Source organism: Miniopterus schreibersii (genome assembly GCF_964146895.1).
Source record: "Miniopterus schreibersii genome assembly, chromosome: 9".
Lineage (NCBI taxonomy): Eukaryota > Metazoa > Chordata > Mammalia > Chiroptera > Miniopteridae > Miniopterus > Miniopterus schreibersii.
The window spans coordinates 62,008,826-62,028,612 of record NC_138118.1 but is presented as its reverse complement, the minus strand read 5'-3'; the positions used below and the strand labels follow the sequence as shown (position 1 = coordinate 62,028,612).

The window sequence follows — 19,787 nt, the reverse complement described above, 5'->3', positions numbered from 1 at the left end:
ATCCAGGAGCATGCTTTTCCTACCTAGCTAGCTTGCAAAGGGTTGTAACATTAAATAGTCATAATTGTGTTTATTTTCTGTTCTTTTTTCTTACTCTTTCCTCTCTCTTTTTGTTGTTGTTGTTGTTGTTAAAAAATGCTTCCAAAGAAAGAGAAATACAGCTGTACTATTTTAGCTGAGAAAAGGGAAATGAGAACACTCGGTTTCAGCACTAGAAACTACTGGATGTCTAGAGGTTGTCAGGGATAGATCATTCTTTTTTTAAAATAGAAGAAATTATAATAAAAATATAATAGATCAAGGAAGCTGAGAAAACATCCATGGTTAATATTAAAGTACTTAAGACAAAGGCTAGTGCTTCAAACTGACATCTTTGCAGGCACTTGATGTTTATAGGGGCTTCCCATATTAGGAAGTGGGAATTCTTTCAAGAATCACAGAAAATATACTGAGAGGGAGGGAGCAGGAGGTGATGCGATAGAGACACACAGAGAGAAATATACAGGACACTCCCAGCGTTTTGTGGCTTTTACTCCATATATGAAAGAAGACAAAAACATACAAAGTATATGTACAACTAAAATTCAACAATATATACAGAAATGTTTCTTGATATAAACGTCCCTATTAGCTTAGTGAATGCCACCAATTCACCTAGTAAAGGTATCAAAGCGATGGAACCATGATTTTGGTGGTTTCCTCTGTCTTTCCTGATTCCAGTTCAGGGTTTGGGGGTGGGGCGGGGAAAGAGTGGTTTGGTTTTGTTTTGAAACCATCATTCTCGCTCATTGCGTTTTGCTAAAACATGCAGCGTTCCCTTTGTGGCAACGTTCTACCCTTACAGCCGCTGTTCCCTTTTTTCTTTAGAGCACGGCTGTTGTGTGAGGGGTTTTTCTTTCCTTTCTGTTTCTTTTTCTTCTCCTTCTTGTCAGCCTGGGATGGGTAAATAAAAACGTAGGCGTCTGAAATGCTTCTGTTTCATCCTGTAACGTCTTAAGTTCATTAAACAAGTAAAAAACGCTGCCACGTTTGCGCAGATTCTTCTGGTGGGGTGTGGGTGTGTGTAGGGGGGGGGGATGCCTGTAAAAAAAGTTGTTTTGATGGATACTCCCAAAGAGAAGAAGAGGCTCAGAGCCTGGATCCCAAGGGGTAAGGGAAAATATACTTACAGTGAGGGGTTTCAGGGGCGCTGGCATAGTAACCAGCCTCTCCCTCTCCCTCCCTCCCTCCCTCTCTCTCTCCCGAAGATGCACAATCAATTACTGAGGCAGCTCAAGGAAAAAGGCGGATGGGGAACGAAGGGAAGGAAAAAAGGGAAAGGTGGGAGGAGGGAGGGAAAGAGAGGGAGAGGGGGAGAGCGCGCGCGCGATGGTCTCTCCAGACCTAAGAGTCCTCCCGAGCCTGCTCCTCCGGCTCGGCCTGGCAGCTGCAAGCAGGTCCCGGATCCTCCTGGCCTGGTTCAGACGGTTCCCTAGGGTGTCGATTTCCCTCGGACGACTCACATCATCTGTGGTCTCTGCATCGTGTCCTGGTGTGGCGAGGAGTACCAATGCGAATAGCCGGGCATGTAGCTGTTGGGGGGCATACTGACGCCCTTGGCCGACGCGGAAACGTCCCACACCGGCGGCAGCGCGGGCGAGCGCGGCGACAGGGCGGCGGAGCCCGGGAGCGGGTCGCTCTCGTGCGGGTTACTGCCCTGCTTCAGCAGTTTCTTAAACTTAGAGCGTTTGTTCTGAAACCAGATCTTCACCTGGAACGAAAGGCAGCAGCGATCGTGAGGCTCGAAAACATCCACCCAGGGCCTCAAGTGGAGGCTTTGGGAGCAGTTATTTAAAATAATGAGCATAATGATAAAACCACCCCGCAGACACCAGGCCCTCGAGTCTCCACCTTCCTCCACCTCTTTCTGGCCGTCTCTTCCCCACTTCCCCACACCATCCATTTGCTAAGGTATCTTGTCTGGATACCTAAACTCTTTAGTTGGATGCAAACCTAGGTATAGAGCAATAGCCTAGGTAAGATTAACGTAAGAAAGAGGGCGAATGAGACAGCTGGGTTCAAAGTCTAAAGAAGGGTTTTTAAACAGAATTTTTTGGATCAAAGTCAGCTGAATGCACTTTTTCTGATAGTTTTTTTTTATTATTAATATTTACCAACCCATAAACCTGGCATCTCTATGCATGTACAGTGAGCAAATAACTATGAACAGATTAAAGCCTTACATTTATAACCAAATGCCTCGAATATCCCTATGCATATATTGCACATGCCACAAACTGTGCATGGGGCATCTTTCTCCTTACATAAATATATCCCCATAATCCTGCAGAGATTAGGGATTGTACCTCCCTCATTCCCCACTTTGTATGTTGCTTATTCAAACTGTGGTCAGCAATCATCGCATGATTGTTAGTGCAGTCACTTAAAGTCAAAGGGCCCCTGAAAATTAAATGGGAATCAGGAATCTGGGATGGGAGAATACCTAAGCTAACATACCAGGACTCCTTTATTTGAAGAAGGAAATTCTATGGTGCAGGTTCCTTTACTTTTAAAATTCCTTAGCCATAGGAATCTGCTTTTCCAAGAGGAATACAAGTTACGGAGTAGCAGGAATCCCTTCGTTTCAAGCCCCACATATTTCCAGTGGCAACATGGCAAGAGAAAGTAGGCTGAGTTGAAAAGAAGAGCTTAGGAGCATCTGTTGTTCTAAGGCACCACACGAGAGTCTCATAAAACCTGAAGTCCCCTTGCTGAAGATCACCCACCTCACATGAGGCCTACCACCTCATGCCGCTCAGTTAATCGACAAGGACAGAAACCACAGGTGATTGCAGCCTGGCTTTATGACCAGGGTCTTAATATACCTGCCTAAGCCCCTTTCTGTGAAGTCTGAAAGGCCCCATATGTCTTTCAAATTAGTAGGACAGCAGAACTTCACCAACTGTACTTAACTGAGGCTTCACCTGCTGTAATTTGGGGAGCATTTCTCTTTGATCTCCAACTCTGCCATTGCTCCCAAGTCCTGTGCTCTAGGGAGGTACCTCAGCCTTCACCAGCCAGTCACCCAGGATGATTTAACTATTGAGCTGAGGGCAATCTTCAGAAAAACTCACCTCACCCATCCCAGGATGAATAGTTGGCACCTTGGTCCCTCTACAAAATCCTATTGGAGCCTATGCCTATCTCCCCTCTTCATTTCACTTCATAATTCTTTCTATGTCAACAAGCTGAAATCCTTAAGTCCAAGGGCCCATAAAAGGATCCTTTAAAAAATATATGTGGGTCTTATTCTGCATCCTGGCCTGCACATCTTTTTTCTTTCTCTTTCATGTTGTTCTGTTTTGAAATAGGACTCGAATAAATGATGAGCTTGGTCACCAAAGGACACTAGACTGGGGTGGGGTCGTCGAGGGTTGGGGAGATGTGCAAATCCAATCCAGTATTCATTTATTCCAAACTGTGCTGTCCCGGGAAAGTTCGTAACTGGAGAAAAGCATTTGTCATTAATCTTCCATCCTTGGTTGACTAGGCCAAGAATTCCTCCTGATGTGCTCCCTGCCCGATCTGCAAGCGGGGTCAGCATTTCAGGGATATTCGGGCTTCTCGGGAATTACCTGTGTTTGTGTCAGTCCTAAGGAAGCTGCCAGTTCAGCTCTCTCGGGAAGGGCCAGGTACTGAGTCTGCTGAAAGCGATGGTTTAAAGCCTGGAGCTGCAGGCTGGAGTAAATGGTCCGAGGCTTCCGAATCTTTTTCCCTTTTCCATTGAACCTGATTTCCCCGTTTTCAATCACTGTGGTTTTTTGTTGATCTGCAAGCAAAGGATACAGAGGAGCGGTCACCCGCGAGGCACCTTCTGCAGTCTCCCTGAGCATGGCCTGGCTTGCGCAGGTTCTCCCCAAAGACCAATAAGGGTTTTCCTCAAAGCGTCCCTACGCTACCCTGACCTCTCCGGTTCACGGTGCCCAGGTGCTCCCAGAGGCTGTAAAAGCTTTTCTGGTCCCTGACTCCGGCACTAACAACACGCGGTGGCTGCACCGAGGGAGCGCCCTCGGCCCTCGGGCAAACAGCCTCGCTTTGCCGCAGAAGCGGCGCCGGCCGCTCTCCGGGGCGCGCGGCGCGCGGCGCGCGGCGCCGCGGGGCGGCTGCTCTCTCCGCGGAGCCGGGCTCCAGTTTTGACTTTATAGTGCCTTAAACTGTGCTTGAGCCACCCTGGTGTTTATGCGGCCAGTTGACTTGATGTCACTAGTTCCAAGCCCGGTACATCAAAACCCCTTGGCGTGTTTGAAATTATTCTGCTGAAAGGACCCAAAACCCCAAACAAAACACAACCAGACGCTCAGGCCAGCTCCGGAGCAAGCTGAACCTCACACCGCAACTTTGTCCCCCTCGGGTGCTGAGAACCATCCGCCCGAGGCCCTCTGCTTCGCCTCCACGAACAAAGGAGCAGCCAACAGTGATTCGAACACCCAGAGGGAGGGGGCCTGGTCAGGGGTGGGGGTGGGGGGACACCTCAAAGCCCGCCGGTAGAGCCCAACTGTCACCAGCTTAACTAGAGCCAGAGGCCATGCCACCTTCCCTCCGGGTGACCGAAGCGCACCGGGCGACCCATGCAAAGTAGGCCACTGGCTGCCCAGATCGGACTGGGAAGCAAAACACGCTCCCCAGATCCGGCGCAGAAATGTCCCCAGTCCCGCCAAACACGGGTCACAGCCCGGAGGCGAGGAGAGAGGCAAAGGGTGCAGAGACCCAGCGGGCTGGAGAGCGCAGGGAGGGCCAACTCTTAGAGCGAAGCCTGCGCCGCCGAGCAGGAGGCGCGGCCCCGGGGGCGCGCGGGAGACTGGGGAGCGAGGCGGGCCGCGCCACGGGGAAGCCGAGGGTCCACGGCGGCGCGAAGGGGCCCGGCTGGGCGAGGCCGGCAGGCAGGCGCCAGGCGAGCGGGCGCGCACGAGGCCCGGCCGGGGGCGCGCCGGGCCGCCTGGGGGAGGGGGCCGGCGGAGGCTCAGGCGTTGAGGAAGTGAGCGGGGCGCGCGGGCGGGGTGGGGGGCAGCCGGGAGGCGGGAGAAGCGAGCTGCCCCGGCGGCCTCTCACCTGTGTCGTCCCCTCGCGTCTGGGCGGCCGCGCTGCTGTTGTGGTAGGACTGGAGGTAAGGGCTGTGCTGCGAGTGGCTCATGTAGGGGTAGGCGGCGAGCGAGCGGTGGTTGTAGGAGTTGCCGCCGCCCGACGCGTAGGGCGAGCCGTGGTGGTGGTGCTGGTGGTGGTGGTGGTGCGAGCCGGCCGCCGCCGCCGCCGAGTGCAGGCAGTGCAGCGGGTAGTGCGCGCCTGCCATGGCCGGGGAGCTCTGCTGCGAGTGCGGCTGCGGCGGCGGCTGCTGCTGCTGCTGCTGCTGCTGCTGTTGCCCGAACTCCATGAAGGCGGATTTGGACGAGTCCTGGCCTTCCAAGCCGTCAGCCATCGTAGTCATGGTCATCATCAAAACTTTGGGGGCTGGAGAAAGCCTTCTCCCGGGTTTCCTCCACCCTCCCCCCACTTGGCTCGCGCCGCTCTCCCCTCTGCAGCCACCTTAGCTCTTGGGATCCTTGCAAAAAAAAAAAAAAATTAAAAATTAAAAAAAAGAGGGGGGGCGGAGGTGGTCCTCCCTCTCCCTCGCTCTTCTCTAATATATATATTTTTAATATAAAGAGATATAGTGAGCGGGGCCTTGTTAACTCAAAGGGAGGAGGAAGGGGGAGGGATGGGAGAGGAGAGGGGGAGGGGGGAATCTGCTCTCCCCCCCCTTCGTTTCCCCCCTTGGATTTTTTGGGGGCTGGTGCAGTTTAAGGCAGAGATTTTAAGGTGGATTCTGCGAAAGTTGCGCGTCTGCTTTCAGACTTGATGCAGACGCCACGAGTCGAATGGTTTGTCTCCAAAGGGCAGCGCCTCCCCATTGGCCAGTCGCCCCCTGACGTCACAGGCGCACGGCTTCTACTGGCGTTTGCGCGGCTCGCGGAGTCGCTCGCCTACCTCCGGCAGCTCCAATCCCCGCGGCGAGCTGCAGCCGGGGGCCGCGCGCTCCGCGCCCGGGGCAGCCGGGGAGGGAGGCGCCTCCGCCCGCCGGGCCTCCCGCCGCAGCTCGCGCCCCCCAAACCCCGAGCCGCGGTTCCCAATACCGCAGCCCCGACACCGCCCGGCTGGGGGCTGCGCTCTCCCCGTCCCCTTGCACCCTCGCAGGCTGCCTGTGCTCGGAAGCAATACCCTCTGCAGTTAAAGCGAGGCCCCCCTCTCTTGACCTCCCCCGCCAAGTCCAATACGGTCCCACGGGAGCATCCTGTCACCGTGGATTTTCCTAGACGTACTTTATTGAAACCACAGAGGGAAGAAGAACCCCCACACCTGGGCCCCACCCCAAGGGGGTGGGGGGGAAAGAAAAAGAAAAATCAGACCCTGTTCTGACAAGGTTTCTGCCGTTCCAGGCCTTATATTAAACAAAAAGGGGGAGAATACCCCCCTCCCCCCAGAACTCAGCAGCGGGTTCTGAAAGTGAATCGTTGGAGGACTGACAGTAATGCATTTTTTCCTATTGAAAACAGAAGCTACTGTAATGCTTTCAAATATATGCAAATGATACATGCGGTTAGTGGTTTGGCAAATCTTGATTACAATATAAACTACCCAAGTAAAAGTGCCTTCGTCCTAAATTTGTCTCTCGATTACAATTCCAATTGATTTTATTTTATTGTCAACATTGTTAATGATAAAAATAGAGTCGTTTTACAGTTATTTTTACTTTCTGGAAGGAGGCAATTAGAGTTCTAATCAGGAATACACAAAAATCTCCCATGATTAACTGCAGTACTTTGTTCAAATTGCTGCTATAAAATTCAGAACAATTTGCCTGTAATGATTATGGACTGGGTTTATTTTGGGAGGTGGAATAAAAGTGGATATAGCATAAATTATCCTCTAATTATACACCAGTGTCGCCTCAATTATCCTCTTATCAAAATGGTTGTCTAACTGCCGCATTTAGTTTCAATTCTCTCCTTTTTTTCTATAAAAAGAACTTCATACCTTGTTATTATTAATCCATTTATTATTTGCAAGGGGATTTATATCCGCACATCCAGGTGGTAGAACCACTTCTCTTTCAAAGATGGACTGGGGAAAGACAGGAACTTCGGAGCAGCCCAGGGCTGCGGCTCTCGCCTGTGGCTTTCTAATCCGCAGACCCGCTCAGGTCCAGGCAGCGGAGCAGAGACAGCCGAGCCCTGGCGCGCTGCTCGGGCCCGGAAACCAGGTAGGACGCACGGACTGACGGACGGGCAACCGGGCCGGGAGGAGGGCAGGTCGGGCCGCGCCGGGAGCCCGCCTCGCCAGAAGGCCTGGGTGGGCAGCAGGCGCGCAGACCCCGCGGGCGCAGCGCCAGCTTTCCGTCCGCCCCAGGACCAAAGCCGCGAGCCTCTGGCCGCCGGCGGAATCGTGTGATCCAGCCGCTCCGAATCTGTGTGCCTACAGGTTGCGTGCACGCGTTATTACTTTCTTTGGGGGAAATACTGTGGGCTTCTTTGCAACTCTATTTGCTTGGACTCCGTAAGTTATGAGGCCCGAGGAACCTGAGCCATGGACAGCTTAGTGGTGCCGCTTGTCCGCGTAACTCCAGAAGAGGTGGCTGCGGACTTAGCGGCTTGGACTCTACTTACTTCTCGCTCGAAGCTCGCGGCGTCGGTGTGTGCTAATCGATTTACTCAGCTCGCAACCCAGGGGCTCCGGGCTTTGCCGGGCTAGTGTGCCTTTTTCTGTTTCTCTCTTTCTTTCCTCCCCTCTTCAGTTTTACCAGGTGTCTTGAAACTCGCCAGGGCCCGCGGGTTCCTCCGGGGAGCCCAGGGCAGCGGCGTTTACTCCCCTCTCCCCGCCTCCCTTCCCCAGGCCGCCGCGCTTAACTTCTCGAGCTTCGGGAGCTGGTTCAGTAACCCTGAATTCATTTTTAAGTAGCCTGCCTTGTTTCCCTCTTTCTAACAAGAGGTACACTTTAACACGCGAACCAGTAACCCGATCCACGCGTTTACAAAGCAGCAGTGAATTAAAACAACCACCGAAAAAGCTTCAAGGAAAATGAAAGGTGGGCTGGGTAAGGGGGAGATGTGTGCGGGTGTGTGAGTGTGTGTGTGTGTGTGAGTGTGTGTGTGTGTGTGTGTGTGTGTGTGTGTGTGTGTGTAGGAGGGCAGAAGGGGAGGTCAGGGAAAGAGAAGGTCTCCCTCCCCTCCCCTGGAGCGCTCTCGGTACACCCGGGCTGCACGCCGAGCTTGTTTGTAAAGTCCTCAAAGCCAGCAGGTAGAAGTGGCAGTTTTATTGCTTTATACCCTGCAGCTTGCTGTTAACATGGTGAAGGCGGCCCCCCCCCCCCCCGTGCCTGTCCATGTTTCTGTCTTTATGCTCGCAGGTGCACTGCTTTCCTTTCCGGCCGGCTTCCCCCAACTCGGGCCGCACCGCACCACGGGCGGCGCGGGGCGTCACGGGCCGGAAGGTTCCCGCACCCACACCAGAGCCAGGGCAGCAGTCTCTGTTTGCAAAATTTTTTGTTTTGGGTTTTTTTGTTTGTTTGTTTTCCTTGTATGCTTAATGCGGAGGAAGCCCTGAGGCCTGGGGTTGTCTGGGCTGTGGCCGCAGGGCTGTCATCCCTCCCCCATTAGATGGGCGCTGAAACCCCCGTATTGGGTTCGGGAGGAGCAGGCGCACGGCCGCACCGAGGTAGCAGTTGTTTGGCGCGCACGGTAAAGGCCCTGCTGAGACCCGCTGAGCCGCCCAGATTGGGCCCAGGCAGTGAGTCAGGGGCTGGGAAGCGGGGCGAGCGAGGGGTTCCTCCCAGCTTGATAGTGGTCTCTGTGCACTTGCTGGATAGAATCCAAACTGCAGGCTTGTTCGTCCTGCTTTCTGGCTAGTCCCGAGAGGAGCCAGCGGGAGAGCGGGTCCGGCCCCACACAGTGTGCCAGGCGGCGCGCCGTGGGTGTCCGCCACCAGCCTGGGTACAAGCAGTTCTGCGCGCAGTGGCTGGCTGTGGCGGGGGGCCTCTCCCCACCGCTATTTCTCTCCAATTGATCCCGGCATCTCAGCTTCCGAGTTCTTCGCTCAGCGACATGGGCGGCAGTGATGAGCTTCAGGCAAGGCGGTTGGAGTCACCCCCGGTTCGTTCTAGCCCAGCCAGCACCGCCGGCCCTTCTGGGATTCTTCAGGGCCTCGCTGCGAAAGCGCACCCCCAGGGGCTCCAAGCCCCAGCACCGGTCTCAGCGGTACCGGGGCCTTGGCTCCTACCCCTTTGTCTCGCCCGCCGCCTGGGGAACCTGGGCCAACGCTGCAGGGTAGGAAGAGAAGGTCAGGCGAGGCCTCTAAGTCTTTATCATTCAAAATAGAAGCAATCTGGGGGACTCGGAGGCCGAAGGCTCTTTCAGGGCTTGTAGTAGGTGAGGGTCTCATTCAGGAAGAAGTTTAAAGAAGCAGGATTTGAGGCCTAAGCTGCTTTTTGCTCTTTAGGGTGTCCAGGTGTTGGGGCTTGTATTCCGGCGTCAGTGTTATTGAGAGAGAAATCCTCACGGGTTTGCCAACACAAGATAGCAAGTCAGTGTGCGCAAGGCCACTGTGGAGCAATGGGCTCTTTGGGTGGGAAAGTCCCCTGCTGCTCTAGCTGTGGCTGGGTGCCTGCAGCGCACCGGTAGATCAGGGAATGGGTAGGGTTTTCAGCCCCCTCAAGATGTAGAAGCATATTCAAACCCGGCAGGGCCTGGTTGGGTTTGGTTGCTAAGTTGGGCTCAATTATCACGTTAATTCTAAAGAAATTAGACCTGGATAAATAGCCTTTGAATTCAAAGAAATAACTTGGTATTGATTTACATAGCCAGGCTTTAAAAAAACAAACCAAAAAAACCTTCTCAACAGGAGACATTAGTGGAAAAAAAATTCCTGCTAGTATTTTCTCCATTCATTGTAAAATTCTGTTTATGTACATGTGTAGGGAAAGGGTGCTTGATATCCTGGAAACCTGGACACCCTTTTTTCCTCCCTCAGCACACACCTGGGGAAGCTTGAGTGGGGAGACTGGCATGAGAGCTTCCTCTTAGCCTTCCTTAGCCCAGGCTAGTGATGGTATCACTGGAGTAGCCAAAAGTATCTATGCAACAAAACACTGAGATTATAGCATTATTTCCTGTAGTGATAAAACTATAATGCCCATGTAAAGACTCCCTTCCCAGGCCCCCAAAATCCAGCTAAAAAGTGGGCCCAGATGGAGGCTCATTGAAGTTTGGAGATGACATCTCCCTCATCTCTCCAGTCCTGGGTCCCAAGAACTGGTCCCAACATGTATGGCCTGGCCCACAGGACCAGTGCTACCCACTATGGGCTTCACAGACTTTTTCTAGGCTGTCCAGTTTGGAGAATATTAAGGAAGCACGGTCCAACCTAGAGGCCCCTAGGTCTTTTCAAACCTGGAATCCAGGGGAGTTATGAAAAAGAAGCCAACCAGGTCCTCAAATCCAACACCGTTTGCCTCTCCCTGACCCCATTCCCAGGCTATTGGACACTCAAACCTTTCTTAACAGAGCCAATATTCTGGGCCTAGAATGGATGGGGGGGAGGGGATAACATATTTCTACCTTCCCAGGTTTGGGGATTATATACAGAAGTTTCTTTCTCTTTTATCAAGCATAGGACCTCCTCTCCCTAATACACAAATATCTTCTTTCTCTCAGTTGGGGGGAGGGGGAGGGAGGCGGAACACAACAATGTTTAAACACTTAGATTAAAACAAGATAAATGGTGATGTTTTTCTGTTTAATATGTTGGATAAACCAAGGTTGAGCCCCATATTTGCCCTGCTGGAAAACATAGCAGGACAAAGGGGGAAGGGCAGGGGTGTTAGAAGTCAGCTTTAATCAAGCCAGTCTTTGGAAACCAGGAGCCCCTGACCATTGAAGGATAAATGCGGCCCTAGAGTGGCAGGGAAAAAGCACCAACAGGAAGCAGCAGACTATTTTTAGGCATAATAAGGAGCTAATATAGCTGGCCAAGCCCCTTCCTAAATGCCTCCAAGCATCCTCTCTTTTAATTCCTCCATCCCTTCATCAGCAGTAACAATAACAGAGTCACAGCAAATGTCTCAGCGTTAAGGAGAGCCAGGTTTGGGACAGCGAGTCAGAAGAACCTGGGATGGAAAACATCCTCTTGTTATCCTGTGAGCTCTTAGACGGTTCTCTTGTTACAACAGAAAAAAGAAATGAAAACTGTTTTTCATTAGAGAGAGACTTGTTCTGTACCTGACTACCCTTGTGATGTAAATGCTCTGGTGATTTTCATATTCATACCTGTTCACCGGCACTTTTTATCTCTTTTATTTTGTAACATCCCAGTGTACATGCTAAGATAATTTATTCGGTTTTTAGTAAAACTTTCCTTAGAGGGCAGCCAGTTTGAGAGCCCTTAGAAAAAAGTGAGGGTTTTTGTGTGTGTGTGTGTGTGTTTTTGTTTTGTTTTTTTAAAACATTTTCCCAATAGTGCCCTTTCTTTTTTCTTTTGTTCAGAACAAAATCCTTCTTTTTACACAAATCTAAGAGAAAGAAAGCCCTCCCCCACCCCATCCTACCCAGGGGAAATAAATAGTATTTTTCTGTAGTGTTCACTAATTTTGTACAGAGAGCACAAATGCTCCCCCTCAGTCAAGTGGGGCCCCTTTCCCCACAGAGCTCAAGGCCTTTGCTTCTTTAAATACACACTGAGGGTTGTGTCCATTTTGACACATATTTGGGTTCATAGTTAGGTTCACAATCTCTCTTCTCATAGGCTTTGTAGAGAGGGAGCAGAGTGGAAAAGCAGCGGACATAGAAAGAAAGGTGTTAGAGAACCAACAGAGTGAACCAGAGAGAACAGTGGGAACCTGGGTCCTTTTGAAAGTACCGCTGTTCAAGTTTCTTTCTCTGTCCTGTTTGCTAGGGACTATCCTGCCCCACAAGGTTAGAGGCACGACAAATAAACGAATCTGAGGCTGATGAAAGGAGTCCTGTTTGCCAGCGGCTCTGTTTCACCTGTATTTATTCCCGCATTTGGAGGGGGGGGTGGCTAGATCCCATTACCTAGCGGCCCACCCACTAGTGTTCTCTACCCCTCTCCTCTCCATCCCTTCACTTACTTTCCCCTCAGACACCTAGGGCATCACATTGCTCATCTAACAGCTGCGAAGTCAAAGCAGGAGAGACCCTTAAACAATTACAAAAGAGGTCACCTTCCCTGGACAAAGGAGTCATTTTAAGAGCAAGCCTCTGGCAGCTTAAAGGTCTCGGGCCCAAGAGTCAAAAATGGAATTCAGCGTCTTGGGATCTTAGTGCGACAGTCCCAAACAGACAGGCGGGCGTCCGGGGTGCTCCTGGGAGCTGGGGTGCGAGGAGGGAAGCGGGGAGACAGGCGCCTGGAGGGCAGGCAGAAGCGGGGGCCGGGAGCGCCTGCGCCCGCAGCTGGCTCCCACGCGCTGCCGTCTGCAGGGAACGGGGGCCGGGTAATGGAATTCAGGAGGCAGAGATTCTCCAAGAGCCAGCCACTGTCTTGTACAGATTTGTAGAGAAACCCTCACTGTAATTAAAACCGTGCAGTCAGATTAATTCAATGTGTTGCTCAGCAGCGTTTTTAATAGTAAAAATCCGCTTTAAAATTGAATTAGGGTTGAAGAAAATTTCTGCGAGACTGGCCGCGTTTGCCAGCTCTCATTGAAGCCAGCCCGAGTCGGACTTGGGCGCTGGCTGCACCGCGTCTCCGGTCCCGTCCAGTCTCCGTGGCCCTAGACCGGGGTGGGGGTGGGGACAGAGGTGGGGAATGGGGGGCTGATCAGCGTGGTGTGCGGGTTTGGGTGCGAAGCCGGGCTGCCTGATTGAGGCCCTGGAGGAGCGCGGGGCCTGAGGCTACCATTTGGATCTCCGAGTTCCAGGCTTGTGCAGATTTTTGACACCGGGAACCCCGCCCCTTCCCACCCTTTCGAGAAGTTCATGGCTCAGGTAGGGTGGGGGGGGGGGGAGAAGCGAGCCCCCCCCCCCTCCCGCGCTGTGTCTTGAAGCAATTTCCCACTGTGTGTTCCCGGGTGTGGCGGAGTTTGGAGCGCTTTCTGTTTGGGCGCTGGAGTGTCAGACGGGAGAAAGTTGTGGTGCGCCTTACCCACCCCCACCCTACCACCCTTTTTCTTCTTGAAAGTCTTCCAAAACTTAAGAGTAATATTTCAAGCATGCTGTCAAACCCCTCCCAAGGTTTGATTTGGCTGGCCGCCCCCCTTCCCTCCCTCCCCACCGCATCTGCGGCGGTTGTGAAGAAAACGCTGGTATTGCGCATTATGCTTTCCCTTTAAGGTGAGACACCTTAGAGCTGAACACTTGCTCCAAAGTTCCTGGGAGAGGTGGCGGCTGACTGCTGACCAGAGCCTCTCGCTTGAGACCGCTGGGGGGGGTAGGGACTGGGGGGGTTGCTGAGGGAACTGGACCCCGCTCTTTCCCAAGCTAACCGGGTTTCCAGGGGCCCAGAGATGGTCTCAGGCTGCCCTGTTGCCCCTGGACCCGGCTAATTGCAGCGGACTCCTTGGCTGCTGAATGTGCGCGGGCCGCGCGCGCGCACACACACACGCGCACACACGCATGCACACACACACGCGCACACACGCACGCACACACACACGCGCACACACGCACGCACACACACACGCGCACACACGCACACACACATACGCACGCACACACGGGCGGACGAAAATTCCCCAACCAGTTAGTCACATCATCAGGCCTGGGAAAACAAAAACCGCCGTGGGTCCCTGCTCCCCCGGCAACAAGTGCAGACGCTTTAATTGCCGCAAATTGTCACTGTGTCCCCTTTTCATTTTCTCGCTCCTTCGTTTATTTTTAGTACACTTCAAATGCCTGCACACTTCCCTAGCAAGGAGAGCGCCGGAGCAATTACTGCCTTTGCCTTCAGGGCCTGCTTTGCCAATCACGGAACGGGATGGAGAAAACGGGGCGACAGGCGAGGCGCGTCATTGGTCTTGCTTATTCCAGGTGGAGGGCGGTGAAGAACTCTGCCTGGCGCGCCGCCCCCTCCTCGCTTCTTGGGTCCCAATTACCAAAGAAAGGAGATGCACCCCCTCCCCCCTCCTCCCCAGCGCACCCCACCCCATGCGCGTCAAGTTTTCCTCGAATCCAGCAAATCCCGCCAGAATTGGCGGGTTTCTCAGAGAGCATTTAGGAAAGGAGGCTTCCTCGGGGACCCCCGTCTCCATTGTGTATTGAACGGAAAGATGCAGCGGGCGCAGCCACCTTCCCCGCCCCCGGGCCGGGGAAATAGGGTCCTTTTGGTCCCGGGGCCACGCCTGGGATAGGTGCGCAAGCCGGTGACCGAGAGCCCCTCCCCCCGGGGGGGCGGGTAGGGGAAGGCTCGCGTAGCGAAGCTTTGAGATTGGTTCGGAGAAGTTTGGGACAGTCTGTTAGGGCCGCTGTGGACCAGCGTGGCTGTTGTTTTAAATATCAGCCGGGGATTCTTAAAGGAGAACTTTAAATTTCGAGCTGAAATACTGTCTCGAGCGCTGCTGAGAGCCATTCTGCACCCCTCCTCTCCTCTCTCCGTCTCTCCTGGGACAAGCGCAGCAGTCAGGGTGCGGAGGGAGGCAGGTGTCTGCAGCAGCAGCAGCCCAAGGGGGTCTCCGGCGTCCTGCGGGTGCATCCCAAACAAATCAGTGCAGGATTAACTTGTCTGTCTGCTGAATTGTCTACAATTGCAAAAGCTGCGAGGGTCTCGCGTGCAGGAAGGACTCGGGTTACTGGCGCGTCCTGGGCGAGCGTTCGCGGCCTCTTGCTTGCCTGGCCCAGGACCTGCCCGGCGTCGGGCCGGCTGGCAGGACGTTGTTAAAGGAACGCAGCGAGTAGGAACTGTTCCATTCTCTCACACACCCCCTTCCTATTTCTTGTTTTATGAAAACATTTACAAGGAACCTAATTTCAGATCGTGGAAGTAAATTTCATGGTAGGATATATTTTACAAAACATGTAATCTTTCGGGGCCGGAAGATGTTTAATTAAAACCATACTTTGACAAGTTGAGTTTCAAAGCAAAGTCACACTAGCGCAGAAGGCTAATTCATATTCAAGATGCAGCCTGTAATCCCTGTTAACTATTTGAAAACGTCAGCCCGGGCACCGAGTGCTTGGCCTGCTCTACCTGCCCAAGCACCTGGGACTCTGAGTCCCCGGCACTTGCTCCAGAGCCTCCCAAGCTCAGCTACTCTCCTGCGATTTGGCTTGGTTTAGCTTCCTGGTGTTGAGAAGATAGAGGAAACCTTCCTGGATCACCTTTATGTAAACTCCCAAGAGATGTTCAGGAGGTCCCAGGCACCAAAGATTAATCTGGAGAGCAGGCAGGCACAGCCAGCCAGACAAGGTGCCTCAAGAACTCTCCATGGCACTGAGAGTCCCAAGCCCCCTAGCGCCCTTCTTGCTGCCTGGCTGACCTGTGCCAGAGAAAAGGGAATCTCTCCCCCTCACACCCTAACTACTTCATTCCTGATGACCCAGAACATGAAGGGGTAAGAGGTTTTTCCCATGGCCCAGCTGACTTGTGGGCACTGCCCTCAGAGACTCTTGGAGGACAGTGTTGGTTCCGAGAAGCCTAAGCACTATCAATTGCATTTTTCTAGCCTCCTCAGTAATCTTCCCCTTACCCTCCTTTATCATTTCCCTATAACTTCACCAGTCCCAAATTAATCAGAGAGGGACAGCCCCACATGGGAAGGACATTCTCCCAGCTCAGCTGGTTTACCAACAAGCCCTGTTGGCACAGGGTACTAATGACCAGCCATGCCTGCTGGGATAGGCAGGAGCCAGTAGGTATTCTAAAGGCCTGTATAGATGGGAGACAGAGAGATTCTGGGGTAGTAGGGGTTGGAGCTGGCAATGCTTGTAAGTAGCAGCTCCAGAGGCTGAAACTGGCCAAAGCTGGGTTCCAGGTCACAGTCTTGAGTCCATGCTTCACTGTTTCCTCTCCTGACTCCCAGCCTGCTGGGTTTTTTCTCTCTCTCAGAGATGATAGTGAGTTGTCATCAAAGTTAGTTTCATGGAGAATCTGAAATCTGCCTCAATAAAGAGGCTGGAACATGAAAATGAGACTTAAGTTGGTTCAATTTTACCCAAAATGCTCAAGAAGAAAAACCCCTTTACTTATCACAGCCACTCCCAAGACAGAGAAGGAGGCTTTGCTTCATCTGGGAGCAGTGAAGATTATTGATTGACTGATGGACTTCTTTTTTCCAGGTCTATATTTCCTTTCAAATGCACCGTCATTTTCCTTAAAGCACAAAGATAAGTCAATTATACGAAAAAGCCTAAAACCTAGTGTTCAAGAAGTATTTTAAACGACATGGCCACCTTCTCTTGAAGCCTCACTTGATTTTATTGGGCCATTTTAGAAGAAAGCTTAATTTTTGCAAAGACAGTCTCCAAACACAATTGTGAAAAAGTGTTTTACTCTATACAGACACTATCAGGTGACATTTCTGAAGGTTCAGTGGATATCTCTTTCACAAATAGACATGGATATTGGCAGCTAAATGCTTAATAGTATATGTCAACTTAATACTTTTTGGTAAAATAGTATTGATCTTAGATTAATAGGTAAGACCTTAAAGCCACTCTTTAGTGCCTTGCATTTTGGAGAGCTAGGATGGGACTCTGGATCACACTCTAAAAAAAAAAAAAAAAAAAAAAAAAAAAAAAAGCAAGCCATGCTAAGCCCAGAGGGTGAAAAAGACCTAAGAGACAAACAGAGGCATTGCTGATGGTTGTAAGCATTACATTGTTTGAGCTGAGCACTAAAAAGTATGTACCTGACCAAATGCATTTGAAGCCTAATCCTACATTGGAGACTTGTGAATTACACAAAAGGGGAGAGGAACTGCAAATAATAATCCCCACCTGTTTTATTTCAGTGATATGAACAAGCAGTTTTCCTGTCACAGACAGGAGAGCTCTTAGGGGCGTTGCAGGCCCCTTTGTGGGCAGTAATTCTGGCAGGAATATATGGTAGGAACAGTCAGGATGGTTGGAAACTGTCAGGATGGTGCTGCGGCGAGGGCAGGCAGCAGGATTGGTGTGCAGAAGGGGCAGGACTGGTAATATTTCCCAGCTGGCCCACCCCTTCTGCAGCCCCAGAGAATCAACCTCATCATTCCCAGCCTTAGAGCTTGGGTGGAGGTGGGAGAGGCCCAGACAAGCTGGAAATTTGGGACACTTCTCTACCTTTCTAGTTCCCTTTGCCCCTCTATAATTAGCCCCATTTCACAGATGTGGGAGCTAACACATGGGCCTCGCCACATAGACTGCTTTGGTGTTTGGGAAAGGGAGCGAGATGTAGCGCAGGTGTTCCAGCTTCCCATCTCCCTGGCAACCGTGGGGGCTGGGGGTGGGGGTGGGGGTGGAGAAAGAGCCGGGTCTGGGGCCTGTATGTACACATAATGTTTCTGCTTCTGAGGCGCACTTGGTCAAGGAGGTAGGTGTGGTTTTCATGTGACAGACAAGGATCAACATTGGCGCAAGTCTCCGGGCTCTGGAGGCAGTAGTCCCGCGATTCCCTGACTTCCCACAAGTGCTCTTTGAACGAACTCCTCTCTTGCCTTCGAACTTTTCTAAAATTCTGAATACTTTCACCCTCGCTTGCAGTAAATGTTTTTGCAGTTGTAAAATGTGTCTGTTTGCCACAGAAATCTAGCGTGCCAAGGTGAGAATCAATACTAAAACGCTCTTTCTTATTTTTAAACTGGGTTGTAAAGGCCTATTGTGGGGGAACCGAGATGTCAGTGTGACCCTGAGGCGCAGGAAGGAGTTGGATTCTATTGGCCGCTGCCACCGGGCCCAGCTCGGCAGGAGCGGGCTCACGCGCGCGCCTTATGCAAATCGTTGGGCTGGGGACTGCGCACCGCAAGGGTGGTGGTGGTGGGGGGTACCCTTCTTCGCTGGTAGCTGGGACCGAGACTCCCAGATGCGCAATAATTAGGTTTCCTCATTAAACAAAAGGTTTCTCCATCATTCCTCTCCTCCCACTGTTCTCAGCCGCAGCTCCTTACAAACCAAGCTGATTACCCCCGCCCTCTCCTCCCCCCCCCCCCCCCGCCCCCAGCTCCCAATCTCTGCCATCCAGACTTCGGCCCGCGGCTCCCTCTTCTTCTAAAGGATCTCTGCATTTTAGGGTGCTTTACATACCTCTCCATTTCCTTTTCTTCTGACCTGCTTTCAAAGACAGTAAGATCTGATTTTTCTCTTCGTTTTAGGTCCCACCCTCATCTCTTCCTATCAGCCAGATAACAAATTCCCTAGCGGTTGATCCTAGAGCAAAGAGTGTCAACACCACTGCTCCCCCTTCCACTCGGCTTGGACCCCACCCCCACCCCCCTTACCCCCTGGGCCGTGTGGGTTTCAGTCCAAAGCTCAGGAGCGTGGATGGCCCAAGAACTCCACGGGCACTAGAACCGGTCACCAGCTAAGCCCGGCTGCCCATTTCCAGGCATCAGCCCAGGCCGCTAAGAAGCCAAGACCATTATCTGCAAGCCCTCCCGGGGGTGTGGGGTGATGCTCTTCGGCTCTGGAGAAGCGCGCGACTGACTCCGGATGCCTCCAAGAGTGTCCTTTAAACCTCTCCAGGACCCCTTGTGCTAGCACGGGGACCCCAGGGATCCATCTCCTTGGAGCAGAATGGCCTTTTCTGGAAAGGGATCTCAGTAGGCAAGAAATAGCCACCATTACGTTCAAGCGCCCCCCCTCCCCCCCGCCCCGTCGGGAAAGCTCGGTGGCCCTGCCACCAGCTCCGCGGACCCGCGTGCGGCGTCGTGGCCAGGACCGCGCCCACACGCGCTCTCGGACCAGCAGCCAGCTCACTCTCCCCGGTAGAGACAGGCGTCGCTCCCCTGGCTTTCAATTACTCTCAGCTTACCTGCAGGGCGAACGGATTTGTATTTTTCCATCAAAAACCCTCCTGTCCTGGATTCTCCCAGATCCCCCCTTCCCCATCATCGACCTTAACCAGAAGGGCGATATAGGGGCTTGATTCTATGATATGACACGAATAGTTGTTGCATCATGTAACTTCCCACATCTTGGTTTTAATTTGCAGTGAACCAAACAAAGATATTTGCAATTTTAAAATAAGCACTCGATTTAATAAATGGGAACATTGTGCAGAGAATTCTACGCCCCCCACCCCGCCCCGTCAGAAGACGTTATTAGCTCTGACAGCATGCCGCTCAGGTTTGCGGAGAGGATTTTGTAAAGGGATGGCAGACAGGAAGGCCAGCAATCATGGGCTCCTTGGACTGAAGCTTTTTTTTTCTTCCCCCCCCCCCTTTTTTTATCAGAATGTTCTGTTCGATGCCATTTATCCTTGATGATAGAAAATTGCGCTGTTGCCAGGACGCTGCCGCCGCCGCTGAAATAGAGGGCAGGAGCTACATTTCCATTTTCCGGCTTGAAAGCTATTCAAATGAATTTGCAGAGAGGGGGGGACTGTCTAGCGATAAACAAATGAGAATAAATCGAGTTCCCCTTTCCATTCTTTCCTTTAAATGGGCAGCTCTTCATTTCCGATATAAAGATTTTTGTTCATCAGTGTTTGGGAATACCTGCGAGTCAGGGTAAGCCAACGCACCATTTATTTTGATGTTCTTAAAGTGACTCACCACATAAACATTTAAAAAGAATGTATGTCTGCATATATATAAAGTATAAGAATTATATATACATAGATCCTGTACTTACATA

The 19,787-nt window shown here is 52.1% G+C and overlaps 1 protein-coding gene and 1 long non-coding RNA gene across 4 annotated transcripts; one reads left to right on the top strand and one right to left on the bottom strand.

Annotated features, from left to right (window-relative positions):
• Positions 1-515: 515 nt before the first annotated feature.
• On the bottom strand, positions 516-5,816 carry DLX6 (distal-less homeobox 6). 3 transcript variants are annotated; one of them, XM_081147304.1, is made up of 4 exons: positions 5,089-5,816; positions 3,615-3,808; positions 1,503-1,750; positions 516-933 (listed from the first exon to the last, which is right to left on the bottom strand). In XM_081147304.1, the coding sequence occupies exons 1-4, from the start codon at positions 5,468-5,470 to the stop codon at positions 864-866; spliced, it is 894 nt and encodes a 297-aa protein (XP_081003430.1). In that variant the 5' UTR covers positions 5,471-5,816; the 3' UTR covers positions 516-863. The 3 variants fall into 3 exon arrangements, 2 of the variants coding, with proteins under 2 accessions (XP_081003430.1, XP_081003431.1); XR_013999556.1 differs by having other exon boundaries at positions 850-933; positions 1,384-1,750; XM_081147305.1 differs by having other exon boundaries at positions 516-1,750.
• A 1,390-nt stretch (positions 5,817-7,206) lies between these two features.
• On the top strand, positions 7,207-19,583 carry LOC308561797. Its single transcript, XR_013999557.1, has 2 exons — positions 7,207-7,273; positions 19,385-19,583. It is a non-coding gene; the product is annotated as an uncharacterized lncRNA (long non-coding RNA).
• The last annotated feature ends 204 nt before the right edge of the window (positions 19,584-19,787 follow it).

Coding starts and splice junctions, on each gene's coding strand:
- DLX6 (XM_081147304.1), bottom strand. CDS start 5,470: ATGATGACCATGACTACGATGGCTGACGGCTTGGAAGGCCAGGACTCG. Junction 1,751..3,614: donor TAGGACTGACACAAACACAG/GTAATTCCCGAG, acceptor CTTTCGTTCCAG/GTGAAGATCTGGTTTCAGAA. Junction 934..1,502: donor ATGCAGAGACCACAGATGAT/GTGAGTCGTCCG, acceptor TACCCATCCCAG/GCTGACAAGAAGGAGAAGAA.